This window comes from Cydia strobilella, chromosome 10, assembly GCF_947568885.1.
Source record: "Cydia strobilella chromosome 10, ilCydStro3.1, whole genome shotgun sequence".
Lineage (NCBI taxonomy): Eukaryota > Metazoa > Arthropoda > Insecta > Lepidoptera > Tortricidae > Cydia > Cydia strobilella.
In genome coordinates this window covers 7085495-7101384 of record NC_086050.1, presented here as the reverse complement: position 1 = coordinate 7101384, position 15890 = coordinate 7085495, and the positions used below count along the sequence as shown (strand labels likewise).

The 15890-nt window shown below is 36.7% G+C and overlaps 2 protein-coding genes and 1 long non-coding RNA gene across 3 annotated transcripts in view; 2 read left to right on the top strand and 1 right to left on the bottom strand.

Annotated features, from left to right (window-relative positions):
- The window catches only part of LOC134744559 (lysine-specific histone demethylase 1A), a 439624-nt gene that overhangs the window by 209801 nt on the left and 213933 nt on the right, over nucleotides 1-15890 (top strand). The window lies entirely within an intron of this gene.
- The window catches only part of LOC134744734 (uncharacterized), a 120634-nt gene that overhangs the window by 11164 nt on the left and 93580 nt on the right, over nucleotides 1-15890 (top strand). The window lies entirely within an intron of this gene.
- LOC134744915 (toll-like receptor Tollo) lies at nucleotides 7514-12560 on the bottom strand. Its single transcript, XM_063678862.1, has one exon. It carries the CDS (start codon nucleotides 11909-11911, stop codon nucleotides 8072-8074), a length of 3840 nt encoding a protein of 1279 aa, XP_063534932.1. The 5' UTR covers nucleotides 11912-12560; the 3' UTR covers nucleotides 7514-8071.

Here is a 15890-nt window from a genome sequence, read left to right as displayed (position 1 = left end):
CAACAATTAAATTCGAATAAATTTTAGGTACATAGGTATAATCTTATTAGCAGTACGTTTCGCATGCACTTATTTCACGAAGCGACTTGTAGAACAACATATTTCATGTGATAACCGTATTATATAAAATAAAAAAAAGATTTGGTAGGTATTTCTGGTTTATTTACTTTAATATGGGGCATTTCACGTCAAGCAGAAAGCAAAGAAATTGTCAGGTTCTGGATTTTGTTCAGAACTCAGAATGTGACGTACAGAAAGTGACGTCCTCAGAACGTGACCTAACTCGAAAGTGACCTCTTAAGCATGTGACATACTCCGCCTAAAACTAGCTATGGTTAGTTATTAAGTTACCTCTAGCGTTTTGTTAAAACATAAACGTTTTGTTTTCAGTTCCAAGATATGGTTGATCAGAGATAGCGCTACAAAAGGCACGATTGCATAATACATGATTTACTTTTATACATCTTAACCGATGAAATATTGTTTATTGCTTTAATTCCGTTACGCAAAAGTAAAAAAACCCGTAATTGGCCATAAAGACTGCCACATAGAACTACCGCTTAGTACGGAGCGTCGCGCAGTACTTTCGAATTACTTCATGAATCTTCAAAACCAATCGAGATGCCATTATAAAAAAAATATAGGACATTAGTACACCATAAGCTACATTATTGTGTAAAAATAAAAAAAAATAAAAAAATGCGGTTGAAAAAAAAAAAAAGATTTAAGACTAACTTCCGGTTTGTTATATGAAAAAAAACCGGCCAAGTGCGAGTCGGACTCGCGTTCCAAGGGTTCCGTACATTACACAATTTAAACAATGTATCTTTTATTATTTTGCTGTTCAAAATAAATTACATATACTAAACACCTTTTTTAAGAAAAAATCAACCCGGAGATGGACTTGACGGTCACCAAATGGCCAGCATTATAATGAGATAGACTATATTTTATCTAATCGCCCAGTTATTTCAAAATATAGAAATACTAAATGTGGACTTTCCTTCAGATCACCGACCTGTTAGAGCTAGTGTATCACTTCCTAACACTAAGAAATGCAGATCCAGCGTTGCAAATAACCCAATTATAACACTAAAAAACGAAAAAGAAACAACCCAATATAGAAAACTACTATCAGCGTATCTGCCCAACAGACAGGAAACAAAATGTGTCCAAAAACAGTATAATATGCTAATCGGTGTTATTAATCAAAGCCTTAGAGAAGCTCACACAGTCAATAAAAGTCAAAATGAACACGAGGTATTATCAAAACGCACAGTAAAACTTATGGACAGAAGAAGAACACTGCATAAAACCAAAAATAAGACTCGCAGCGAAAAAAATGAACTATGTGCCCTGTAAAAATTAATTAGCATGTACATAAAAAAAGATTATGCAGAGTACAGAAAGAAGACCATTATGAAGCACATAATACAGGCGGGAAGTACTAAAAAGCCTACAGAGAACTAACACAGAACAAAACATGGATTGGGGAATCCATTCTACGGGAAAGGCATCACACAAACGAACCGACATTATAGAAGTGGCAACAGCATTTTACAGGGACTTATACAGCGAAAAAACTGACAGGAACCAAACTGATAGTGTATCAACACCACATAATAAGAAAAAAGTAGAAGACATCACTGAACTTGAGGTAATCAACGCAATTAAAAGCCTAAAAAGTGACAAGAGTCCAGGTGTAGATCAAATCAACAATGAAGCTCTCAAGACAGCAAGCAATATTTTAGCTCTACCGCTATCAACTTTATTTAATCGCATAATTGAAACCACTGCTATACCATCTCAATGGACAGAATCAAATATAATCCTAATTTACAAGAAAGGAGACTCTAAAAACATCTCAAATTACAGGCCAATAAGTTTATTACCAGCGGTTTATAAACTCTTTTCATCAATCATCAATCGAAGAATAAGTGCCGCTTTAGAAAACAATTAACCAGTAGAACAAGCAGGCTTCAGAAAAGGCTTCTCAACGGTCGACCATATCCACAGCTTAGAACAACTAATTGAAAAATTTCAAGAAAAACAATGATGTCTCTACATTGCCTACATTGACTACCAGAAGACTTTCGATACAGTATCACACAAATGGATATGGGAGACTCTAGAAAGTCAAGGAGTAGAGCAACAATACATACAAGTTATCAAAAATCTATATAGGAACAGTACAGGTAAAGTGAAGCTGGAAACCATGGGCCCAAGCTTCCCTATCAAAAGGGGAGTAAGGCAGGGAGACCCTCTGTCCCCAAAACTGTTCATAGCGATCCTGGAAACTATTTTTAGACAGCTAGATTGGAAGAACAAAGGAATATATGTAAACGGCAACTACCTAAATCACCTTCGTTTTGCAGACGACTTGGTAATATTCGCAGAGACAAGCTCACAACTACAATATATGATTACCTCGCTACATATGGCCAGCGTGCAAGTGGGACTCGAAATGAACCTATCAAAAACTATGATAATGACAAATGGCATGGAGCGAACCATTACGGTAGGAAACGAGCCATTGACTTGTACAAAACAATACATATACTCAGGAAAACAGATAAGTTTTGATAAGACGAACAACGAGTTAGAAATTGAACGGAGAGCACAAAAGACCTGGAACAAATACTGGCAGCTAAAAGAAGTATTTAAGAGTAACATGCCCGTCAGCGTGAAGACTAAAGTCATGAATACATGCTTATTACCCTGTCTGACATACGGCTGTCAGACATGGAGATTTACTCAGAAAGCTATGGAAAAAATAAGGACTTGTCAACGCGGAATGGAGCGTAGTATGCTAAACATCAAGAAAATACAAAAAATCAACCATACAAAAATAAGACAACACACAAAGAGCATAGATGCTCTCAGCTATGCCAAAATACTTAAATGGAGGTGGGCAGGCCATGTAGCACGTACTCAAAACAGGCGCTGGACAGCAAGGGTGACGTCGTGGAAAGGACCTCTAGGAAAAAGAGGGATAGGAAGACCTACTATGAGATGGCAAGATGATATCACCAAAATTACCGGGCCAAATTGGATACAAGTGGCCAAGGACCGAGATACATGGAAGGCTTTGGAGGAGGCCTTCACCTGTGAAAACGGGGTTCTTGAATAATATTATATATATAGAACGCTTAAACAAATATGAAAATATGTAAAAAAGTTCAAGAAATAAAAGGCTTTTTATTTTATTTTATTTATTATCTTTTATGTGAAATGTCTTTAAAAAACCCGTAGAGGTCGGATCAAAAACTAAGTAATTAAGTCCGACCTCACGCTTGACTGCACATTTCTAATAGGTTTTCCGGTGATCTATAGGTAAGATCTATCTTGTGTATTTTTTTCAAAATTTTTGACCCAGTAGTTTCGGAGATAAGGGGGGGGGGGGAATGGTAATTTTTGCCTATTTCTTGAATAACTTCTAAACTATTTATCTTAAAATTATAGAAAAATATACTTGAGATTCTCACAATGAGCTCTTTCATTTGATATGTAACACGATATAGTTTGACAAACTTTATTTTTTAATTTTCTCATTTACCCCCCAAAAGTGGCCCCCGTGTTGAAAATTAATATGTTTCCGTTACATGTCCCTCTTTGGGTCACAAACTTACATATGTGTACCAAATTTCAACTTAATTGGTCCAGTAGTTTCGGAGAAAAGAGGCTGTGACAGACGGACAGACAAACAGACGCACGAGTGATCCTATAAGGGTTCCGTTTTTTTCTTTTGAGGTACGGAACCCTAAAAAATAAAAATAAACTTTTTGTATTAATTTTCAAGGAAATCAACTAATATTCTCAAATAATCACTATTTAGTTATTATTAAATCCATTGAAAGAATTGCAATAATAATTTTTAAAAAATCCGTTCCTCAAATTTTGTAGTTTTTTTTAAATGCGTATAAATTTTTAACGAAGCAATATATAAAAAAAGTAATGATGCCAATTTTTTTAGTTCACATATAGGTCCAAGCAATCCAACTATGAACAAAATGCAGAACCTGACAATTTTTTTGCAGCTGCCCGCTTGACGTGAAATGCCCCATATATCATATCGTATTCTCTTAAGAATGTATTTACAACATTTATGAATTATTTTATTTTGTAATGTGAGCAGGAGCCATATTTTTCCTTCAAGACCCATATATAATTTTGCGAGCAGTATGTTCGGATATATTACCTGTCGCCAATATTTTTATTTGACTAGTTAATTGTTCTGTAAGTTTAACAATGCCACTAAATTCCGCTTTTAATAATGCTAAACACAAACCCCTTTGTAAAAGTTTGGCAAAATTGTATGGGTTTGAATACTTTTATTTTATTGCATGCTTTTTCGTCTTTGTATGAAAACAGGTGCCATTTTATTTCTCTTTTTATGTATATATTTCGATGATATTCTGGCGACAATTTTAGGGCTTAACAATGATTTTACCTTATTCTTTGGAACCTGGGAGCTTCTTATGCCTTTGTGATATGTTTATTCTAATTTTCCTGCGAATACAATATATTTGTGGCAAATCGATCGACATTTTCTTCGTTTTTGCATGAGTGCATGCGTTTAGGGTGCGTATGTGTAATTATGTATGCATTAAAATGGTTTATTTTCATATGAATCACTAGTCAAGGGCTATATAAATAATATAGTTAGGTACAGATAAAATAAGCTCATATGAAAAATTAGGGACAGGCCTTACTTAATTTCTTATGAGAAATTACTGGCACGTTTTGTTGGATAAATAATAAGTTGAGCTAAAGGAGTAATTTAAACTGACTTTATGTACTTCGTTTTGATACTAAAAATGTGAGACATACCTCATTATAGCATGTGAAGCCGTGGAGTCACATTTTAATCTAATAGCACATTTTAGGATTTGGCAAAGTAGCTACACAAAAAGGTTTCCATGTTTCCAATGCATAATTTGAACACTGCAAGTAGGAACTGGTTGGCGTTGGCGACCGCAGCCGAGTGCTTGCGGCTGGTATGCGTTAGCTCTGAAGATGGAACTAGAGATACTTAGATGTGCTTTAGAGCTCCTTAACTTTTCTTGGGAAAATAAGATTTTGTCACGGATAGGGCCGATAGATATTTTTTGCATTGAATTAAGCATTAAGAGTTCCCGGCAAGCTAGGCCGAATTTCGCCTTCCCATACAAACGGAGTTTCATTCTCATTCTAAAACTACTTGTTGGATTGTAATGAAACTTTGCACATACAATGACATAAGGTATATCTAGGTCTGTAATTATTTTATATAGCTCCAGTTTATAAAACAAACGAAATAGAGCAAAAACAAGTTTTGTATGAAAAACTTAAAGTGGCTGTATTTTTTTAACTATGGTATCTGAAGCTACATAAAATAATTACAGACCTAGATATACCTTATCCTATTGTAAGTACAAAGTTTCAGAGCAATCTAGCTAGTCGTTTTAAAACGAGAGTGTAAACTATGTTTGTATGGAGAACCGAGTTTGCCGGGAACTCTTAATTGCTTATTCTCGTTAAAACAAATCTTTTCAGGCCGCGTAGCCAACATGCCAATCGCTTACGCTCCGTAGCGAACGAAACGCAACTGTCACTGTTGCACTAATATGGTAGAGTGATAGAGAGACAAAGCGTTTCGTTGTCGTAGCGCAAGCGATTGTCACCTTGGCTAGGCCGACAGTCCTTGTTCATAGCGTTCGTTAAATTACAAGTATTAAAATGTATTTGATTTTTAAGCGATTTATACACCATATTAGATATTAATATTGTGGCGTTTTATGAAAAAGGTTACATACATATTCAATACAGTCAATTTACTATATTAAAAACATCAAATCGCAATATAAGTCAAATAAAACTTAGTTACGAAAACTTCTTCGATCCACTTACAAAGCTGAAAAGATTTTCCGAACCAATTCGACTTTCTCCGAACAATAAGACTACAGAATCTAACTGCAACCTAAAGGACATCAGAGTCACGATCCCGCTTTATATATAGCCGTTATAGTGAAAAGGTGAGATCTTTGTGAACTTTTTCATCAATATCTCAACGGGCCGGTCGAGTATCGGTCTATATCTGTAAAAGCAATCTCGGTAGGCAGGAATGAGGCTGGATACCCTTTTTGTTCGCGGCTCCATTTGTTTCACACCTACTTGGGGCTGTGGGGAGTGCGCTCGTTACCACAGATTGAAGGGCCTCGGTCGATGACCGAAGCTCTCCGCTGATCTCACCTGAGAATATTTTCTGAAATAAATTGCATATGGGACCGTGCACGACGATACACACAGCGGTTGCAACTATAGGCTCGTATTTTGTCAAAACTACCTATTAAGCGAGAAGTAAGTAAATCGTAATAACTTAAGTGAAAACTACTGATTCGTGGGGAAGGTTAGGGCGTAAAATTTGTTAAGGTTTTGTGTAAATTGGTTGAAATATGACGATATTTGCCAATGAAGTCAGAAAAAAATCACTCAGGCTAAGAGCTTTAATACAAATAAGTCTGCGATGGTGTATGTCTATCTTTTAAGGATAACTTACTATACCCATTCTTATTTTCTACAAAGAGATTTCATAGTATGTGGAATTTGCATAGCTATTTACACGGATACAGTATTAATAACTATCAAATTAAATATGTTAGTTATATTAAGCATTTCATACAGTATACAATGGTCCCTTACACCATACAATTTAAATGAATGTCTCAGGAGTAATCGTAAATTAAAGTTCCATTTCGAGTCATATAACTTGTATGAAATGTTAAAGACGCATCCGTTAGTTGCCAATTTTTACCACCTTATGCGCTGCGATCGCTTTACTTACCCCCACCATGCCCTTCGGACGGTGCCAATTCCTTTTTAGAAATAAGCCTGAATTCTTGAATAATTAGCAAATATGTATGGCACATAAAATGAATTTATGCTTAACTGATGCCTATAAAGACTGTCCTTTTTTCAAGTAGACCTTCATACGCTGCGTGGCGCACAGTTCCCGCTATAGAATTGTATTAAAAGCATGATATTTGAATAATGATAGTTATTAAATCTTTCATAACTCAATTTCATTAATTAAATTAAATCTGGGATAAAACACTAATAATACAACCATCTAAAAAATGTTACCTATGGCTTATATTTTACAGGTTAAGCAAATTAAATTTTTAGGCACTGTATCAAATTACACTCAAATCATTATAATCTCGGTTTTATTTATTTATTTATATGAGCCTAGAGTGTCCCACTGCTGGGCAAAGTCCTCCCTCCCCCCTATACTTTTATGTTACTCTAATTTGATGTACAAATATGTATATGTTTACTGTTATGATAAAACCTACCTTCCTTTTAATTGAGGCCATGTGAAATAGTAATGACTAAAGAAAACAAATGTGAAGGTTTTTGAATGAATCATTTTATCGCGTATGTCTTCATTAAAAGAGCACTAAATGTTTCCATAAAAATATATTGTTCTTAACTGTAATCTTTATAGGTTCAGGTTCGGTCAAAAATAATTAAAAAAGTTATTAAATTTGCATTTTTCATTTATTTGTCTTTTATTACTGCCTGATACAGTTGAATTTTCATTTTTACAATAAATATTTTCTTTTGGGTATGACTAAATTACATAATATGTAGTCGTGAAATACTACCTTACCACTTACTATATCTAATGTTATCACAGATTGTGGCAGAGATGCCATGTAAGTCACTTTTATAGTATTCGGCAAGATTTGCCTAACAAACACAGCCCGAACATAGGCCTTACAAATTTACATACTGCTAATATTTACAAAATTATTTAAAAATCTTTTTACATTCTACAAGTCTAATAGCTTTACTATTGTAAAAAATAATGGCATTTCTAAAATGGTAAAATACATTGTAAGAGACAGCACTGTGATCATTATAACAGCAAATCTAACCGTCCATACTTAAAATCTACTATTAACACTGATTTAAACCGTACATATTTACACTAACCGACTAGCCATCACAATATTTGCGTAAAACAGTCACTTGCACTATTAATTTTGTAGTTTCGAGTCACTAGCACATAGTTCAGTCTCATTTTTCACTACACATGGACGGATATGGTGCGGGGAGACGCACGCGGCGGGGCTTGGTGAGGGTTATGGGCTGGGTGCGGCGGCAGCACCGGGTGCGCTCCGTGCACCGGCGGCGGCGGCAGCGCACCCAGGTGGTTCCTGGCGTGGTGGTGTCTGTGCATCGCCACACCCCCACCAGCTCCCGGACTGGGCCCCCCACGGCACCGCTGGTTATTCGGCACATCCGGCAACGCGAATTTTAACTTCTCCCAAAACAACCTATCACCCCAATGAAGGTAAGTGTTCGTTTTCAAATATAGTCTTATATCAGGGTCCAAATCTTTCTGAGGCACTTCACCTAACAACACTACTATTAGTCTTCTCCGTCTGTCTCTTAAAACTTGATGATGAGCCGATTTAAACTCAAAACGACACCACTCTGATTTTATAAAGTTTTCACTGAGCACCATGATTGTACGACGCGAAGACTCGACGGCTTGTATTATGTTGTCGGCAACGTAGCCGCCCACAGGAAAGTCACGGTAATGTAGGCAAAGTTTATAGGACGGGTCACCGCGCTCGAGCATGGGCGCGAGCTCCTCAGCGACCCAAGCTTCGTCCTTCGAACTATAACTTACAAACGCATCGAACATTTTCTCCCGATCGTCACGGTCAATATCACTTGCTCTGTAGAAAAGACGCACTCCGAATCTTGAATGGAACCAAACTCTCATTTCTTGTCTGAATATAAATACAATCATACTTGCAAATGACACCAATAGAAAAGCACACAAAGTCGCCACAAGGAGCGGAATATAATCTTGCACATCTTCATTAGTTATGATAGTTTTTGTTGCGGTTAAATTTCCATTGATACTGTTGTTAATACTTGGTAAACCAGTGCAAATTGTTCCGTTTTCGTTTGCAATAACAAATCCTGATTCAGGTTCACTGAACGCGTTTTCACTGTACACAGCCATTTCAGTATTATTCCCTTGAGAATATATGCACTTAACGTTTGATATATCCGTAGCTGAATTCACGCGTTTCATCCATTCTCGGAACATTTCGGTATATTCACAGCCGCATGACCACGGATTATAAGAAAGTGTTATCTCCGTCACAATAGAATTAATTTGCCACACTGATAACATGGTCAACCGGTTGTTGTGTAGATGGAGTATTTTCAAACGGGACATATGGTTAAACATTTCTTTTCCAATGTGGCGAATCTGGTTATTGTTTATGTACAACTCCCGTAAATTATCTAACCCATCCAATTCTTGACCTTCGATAGCTTTAAGATTGTTGTGGTCTAAATGTAGAATTTCAAGTTCTTTTAATCCATTGAACGTTCTGTTTTGAATAGATTCTATATTGGAGGAGTTTAAGAACAGTATTTTAAGCCGTTTTCTGCCAATGAATGCGTGACTGGGAAGCATTTTAATGTCGTTACCGTCGAGGTACAGTTGTGTGGCCTCCATTGGTATTCTCTCAGGTAGAGTATTTACGTATCCTGCATTCGAACATTCCACAACATTTGCTGACCACGACTGATCATGATAGCAGGTGCAATTATTTGGGCAAGTCATTTCGCAATCACAAGCATCGAAATCACAACAGTGACACAGTGCGAAACAATGGAAGTCATATTTGCACAAGAATTGATGGGATGCTGCTTCCACTAACGCAACATACGCATTTCCACGATTGTAAAGTAATTTACAATAAATGCTGTCCAAATCCATTAACTTCGGTTGAGTTCGCGCTCTGTTCCCAGTGTTTATTTTTTGCAACCACTCCATTGTACAATCACATTCTAATGGGTTTCCGCCTATGAAGAACTCGGGAACCGATTTATCTTGCGGTACTGCCGATATTCTCAGTGAATTTGGATCTAAATTTGTTATTTTGTTGCCATATAAATCCACTCTTGTTAGATTCGGTTTTTTGAAAAATGTGTACGATTGGACTTTCGAAATCAAATTGTCATTGAGATACAACATTTCCACAGAGTTTGGAATAGCGCTGCCAGTTATTTCTGTTAATCTATTAGAACTGGCGTCGAATGTACTCAGTGATAACTGGGATTCAATTTCGAAGTAATTTCCAAGTTCAGCAATCCTGTTAGCATGAATATCAAGCCACTGCAACCCTGTTGGAATCATGGCATAGTCGAACCATTCCAATCGGTTATCAGATATATTTAACCACACTAAGTTCGGTAATTTGGCAAAAAGCCCTCCAATGTCGGTCAGGTAATTACCATCCAATCGAATAGCTTGTAGGTTAATATTGCCATCAAATGCGCCAGCTTCGATCTTATGAATTTTATTTCTTGATAAGTTTAATATTTTGAGTGATGTCATTTTATCGAACACACCCTTGCTGATATTCCCGATATTATTTTCAGTCAATCTCAATCCGTACATTTGTTGCATGGTCATGAATGAGGCGTTTTCAATGCTCACAATCAAATTTTCTCCCAGATCAAGTGTTTTCAACTGAGGAATTTCCTTGAGGGCTATGGGTACCTCGTCTAGTCTATTTCCATTAATGTGTAGGTCTTGTAATGCAGAACAGTTACGAAGAGAGTGTGGATGTATTTTTGAAATGCGATTACTATCAATAGATAGAACAGATAACCCGTGCAAACCAGAAAACGCGTAACTTTCAATTGCAGTGAGTCGATTGTTTGATAAAATCAATGTATGTAAGTTGTTCAATGGGCTAAAAACATTTTCTGGTATGTGTTCTATGAAATTGTCTTGTAATTTCAAAATTTGCAGGTTGTGCAGATCTCTAAATAGGGCCACTTCCATTTTCGATACTCTGTTGTGAGAAAAATCCAAAAATACTAGTCGTTTTAGCCCAGTGAAGGTTGAAGTATTTATCCAATCTGATGTCAACTCGTTATGTGATAAATCTAATACTAAAAGTTGCAATAAGTCACTGAAAAGTCCTGGTGCGAGAACCGTTATAGTGTTGTTGTTTAAGTATATCTCTTTGATTTCTTTCGTATCACTGAAAAGTTCCGGAGGCAAACTTGTAAGTTGGTTATCTGAAAATCTTATAGTTGTGAGTGAAATAAGACCTTCCAACGCTCTGTCTGCCACAGAATTTAATGCATTTCCTTGAAGATATAATTTTTGTAGTCTTTTTAATCCAGATAGAAGATTCGGAGGTAAAGTATCGATAACATTCCTCGAAAGATCTAATACCAATATGTTATCGCCGCATTTCTCTGTTGGGTGACGATGTGCTGAAGAGAACTGAAAATGACTGATGTCCCTCATTCGATTTCCAGTCATGTTCAAATATTCAAGGTTCCTTAATGTACAGAGTGCGCCCTCGGGGAAAACTAGCATATTATTTTCGCTGAGATCTAAACGTTCCAAATTTTGTACATCTCGAGAGAAGGCGGTGGGCGTTATTTCAAGTGACATTGATGACCAGTCTGTGTTATGCGTTCTAATTGTTAGATTCCTTAATTCTCGAAGACCCGTAAACGCGCCGTCGGAAAGATTCCCAATTTTACAGTACTCGATAGTCAGTTCCCGCAATTCAACCAACTGTCGGAAACTTCCGGGAGACAGTGAACTTTGAAAGAAAAGTGCATCACTGCATTCTAAGCGCAATCTCACAGTGAGATGCGGTTGAATGGCGCTGAAGTTGGTGTTTTCTAATTCGCTATTTATTGTCCGCAATCTGCATTGTAGCGCTACTCCTGAGCCGTCGTCGTCGGTCGTCCACCGGCACTCATCGGGAGCTTGGTACCGCGCTCCTGTGGTAGCCGATAGAGACGCACTCCACGTCGTTAAAACGGCGCTTAGCACCAACAAGGCGCTCGTGAACCACGTACAACACATAGTATCGCTTTCACTAAACTTCACATATTACATAGTTTATAATTTTGCACTCAGGCCGCACAAACATCTCGCATCTGCAGCGCACATTAGTTCATTTCGCTAAACTTAAGTACATCACTAGTTAAACCGGCCACTTAACTCGTTTCTCGCGAGAACACTAATTGGACAGGATCGTGCGCCCGGCACTACAGAGCTGAGTGCATGGGACACGCGCACCCGCGCAGAGGTCTGGGGTGGAACTGACTGTGAGTCAAACCTGTGCTGCGCTCGCGCACAAGGCCGCGCCGGTTCACGCGTTCCAACAGGTAAATGTTTGTCACAATTAAGAAAGTATTAACCGCCCGTAGCTTTAGTACTCGCACGGCTTGTTTAGTTTTGCAACGCAGCCTGTCAGAAAAATACACTTTACGCACACATGGATAGATAACTTACAACACTACACAGCAAAACCGCTTTTTGTAGCGCATGGACGAGCTTTCGTTGTGAAGTGCGAACGAGATGGCTGTATGGTAGTCCGCGGGGTGAGGCGCGCAGTTCTTGGTGGGGGCTCGAGGCAGCTGGCCAGGTAGTGCGCCAGCATATTGGTATATTCCCTGCTTGTTAACACTCGCTGATCGAATTATTTTTTTTAGCTTTACTGTTTCGTTGATTGGACAATTTTATTTATTATGTAATGAGTAGTCTCAAAATACCGGAAAACGAGATTTGCTGACATAAAGACTTTACACAGCACTTCACACAGCACTTATAACATAGAAAACTACTAAAATCGATAGAAATTATAAATATGTAACGATTGTTTTTTTTTATTGGCTACCTACATAGGTATATGCAACCTAATTGTCAAATTGTCAAATAATTTAAGCTAGCAAGGATTAAAGTTAAACGTCGGAAAAAAGTTAAAATAATGAAATTTCACTGCGTTAGACCCGTTAATGACATTAATTATAGGATTAAAGTTATATTTATCAAAATGTCCTTTTTATATTTATTTATTTAATCATTCTTATTAGGCGGCGGCGGTTGACGACGTATTTAAATTGTAAATATACAGGTAAGCAAATAAAACAGTTCTAATGAAAATGGAGGACACCTGCAAACATTAACTATTATGATGGTACTTATTACTAGTAGTAATTAAGGAAGCCTTTCTTTAAATATTATTACCGTCGTTAAAACTATTTAATTATGAATCCTATAATTAGTATATTATAATTATACCCGAGGTGACTTTCATTGCGCCAAAGCCATAAACAGGGATTTTATGTTCAAAGAGTCTATGTACGTAATTTATTACATTAAAAAAATAGAATTATTTATGAATACCACACTATCAATACTGATGAACTACCGATACCTTCTTATATATAAATATTATAAATACATATATAGAAATAAATATGTTTTGTCTGTCTGCCCCCGTGACCACAAGCTCTGGTAAAGGACAACATTTTAAATCATTACGCGTGTTATAAGTCAGATTAAATTAACTTATGATATACCTATATAAGCTCGAAGATATGAATTCAATTTGAATAATTTTGTATGATATGGGATATGGGGTTCAGTAACGTGCGAAATGCATAATAACGAAATTGTACAATATATACGTAAAAGCTTAAGATATAAAAGAAAAAAATCGATAAATATTAGTAAACATAATGTTCATAGTATATAATATAACGAAGAAATAACATAATACACAAAATACAAGGGCCTTCCAGTTGACTTAATACTTAGAGTATCACAGTTCAAAAAATTATGATATTTAAATATAAATGTAATTATGTTTTATTATTCTTACGTTTGACGATTTTAAAATACGTATTTACTTCATTGTATCAAACATTATCTTTAACACCTTTCGAATTCAATTGAACAAGTATACCATAAGTTCGTATACAATATATTAACACGCACTCTTATACAGACACTTACCTGAGAATGCCTGATGAAAGGTCGTCGAAAATCTGGACCGCCGTTTTTCGGTTTCCAGGATTTTTTAGTTAATAGCCCTCTATTTTGTTAAACGATTTTGATATAATTTCCCACCATTCGCCCAGAACCTCTCATCAAATTAAACATCCGCACATTATGCACTTTGCACAGCCACCAATTTTCTGAATGCCGTTTGATTTAACAAATTGTGGACTTACTAAATCGTAGATTGCAGTTCTCTTGATTTATTCCCAACAGTCATGATGCGTGAGCTCATTTATAAAAACGTTCGGGATTAGTATTCATACAATAACTGTTTATCCTAATGGTACACCATTATATTTCATTTTCTTATAAAGTAAAATTATGCGAACCGGCTTTAGTAACCAACAAATTGGTTAAACACAACCAACTACTTATAAATATTTGCAGAATTGTATAGGTATCCTTATTATGATTCAGATGTGTTTGTTTGACCTTCTGTGGCGGTAGGTAGGTATTTGTTATGACCTCGGGAATGATAACAAAACCACATGCTTCTATTGAATTAACTTTGATACCTACATCAATTTATTTACTGCTGTTTTCTCTTTAGCAACTTTTTGATGATTACATTGTATGAAAATTAAAAGCAATTAGTAAACATTGAGCATAAATAATATTCTATATATTGGCGAACATCTCTAATTTAAGTTTTATGACAACAAACCCGGCTCCAAACCCGGTTGTGCTATACTGATTTAAACTAACACGATTTTCACTCATAAGTTGGTTGTGCTATTTGAGAAACATTACGCTAGCCACGAAGAGTTTCTATGGGCTCGTTTAAGATGAATACCCTATTTAATCTAGTGTAATAAATAGCCTTGCTCATAATTTTATTTGGTGTCTGGATGATAGGGACGGTTGGCGCGTCCGTCGCGCGGCGCTATTTATGCGAGGTGTTGCTGGCTGATCCCGAGGCGCCTTCTATATCTCAATTGCAATAAATAATCTCCTTTGACACGCGAGAAGCGGAAAATTTGCAATCGCACCGCACTCGATAATACGGCATTTGCGGCCCTCCTCTTTTATGTAAACAGCGCAAATGGCTTTGTAATGGGAATCGCGTCCGTTATGACACCGCATCAATATTTCACCACCGGTCCCACGGCTCGTTTGTCCAGGCGTACCCAGAAAGTCCCGAACAAAGGGCTCGAGATCTTGCACTTTTTGTCGTAAGTGGCGAGGCGTTTCTCGCCCTGCTGTATAATAGAATAGATTGCCGGCAAATCTGAGGTTATTGTGACGCTATTTAATGTTCATTCGAGGGCCTGCGCAGCACGCCCGCCGTTGTCCGTTTTAACAATGCAGAATTCAATTTACGGTGTTTCAAGGCATCATGCAACTGTCTTGTATGTTGTTCGCGTGGGTACATGTGGTTGATGTGGGTCAGTATCTTGCGATAGCCACAAATAATGCAAAAAAAAACTTTTTTTGGATGGTTTTGTTCAGCGACGAGTGTGCGTGTCGCAATACAATAATAACTATTAAACTAAAGCTTTAAATAGCTATTCCTATTTACAAGAATGTAAAATGAAAATAAAGTAAAAAGCGCTGGTGGCCTAACGGTAAGAGCGTGCGACTTTCAATCCGGAGGTCGCGGTGAGTGAGTGAATGAGTTTTTTGGAACTTATGTACGAAATATCATTTTATATTTACCAGTCGCTTTTCGGTGAAGGAAAACATCGTGAGAAAACCGTAATAATCCTAACAAAGCCTAAAGTCGTCGTCAATAGAACTTGCAAATAATGTAAACAAACCATTTTACCTTCGTTACTTTGTAATTTCACTCTTTAAAAGGACAACCATGACCTTATCAACAGTCTATATACTTAAATATTTTATTTATAAACATTTTTAGTTAAATTATATGTTAATTATTAATAATTAGGTAAAATAACCTTCGTAAAAATGTTAGGTTATATGTCAAACGCTAACAAAATCTGTCATATTTGTTTACATTATTTGCAAGTTCTATTGACGACGACTTTAGTTCCCT

What these genes read in the sequence shown, in the direction of transcription:
- LOC134744915 (XM_063678862.1), bottom strand. Translation starts at nt 11,911, where the DNA reads ATGTGTTGTACGTGGTTCACGAGCGCCTTGTTGGTGCTAAGCGCCGTT.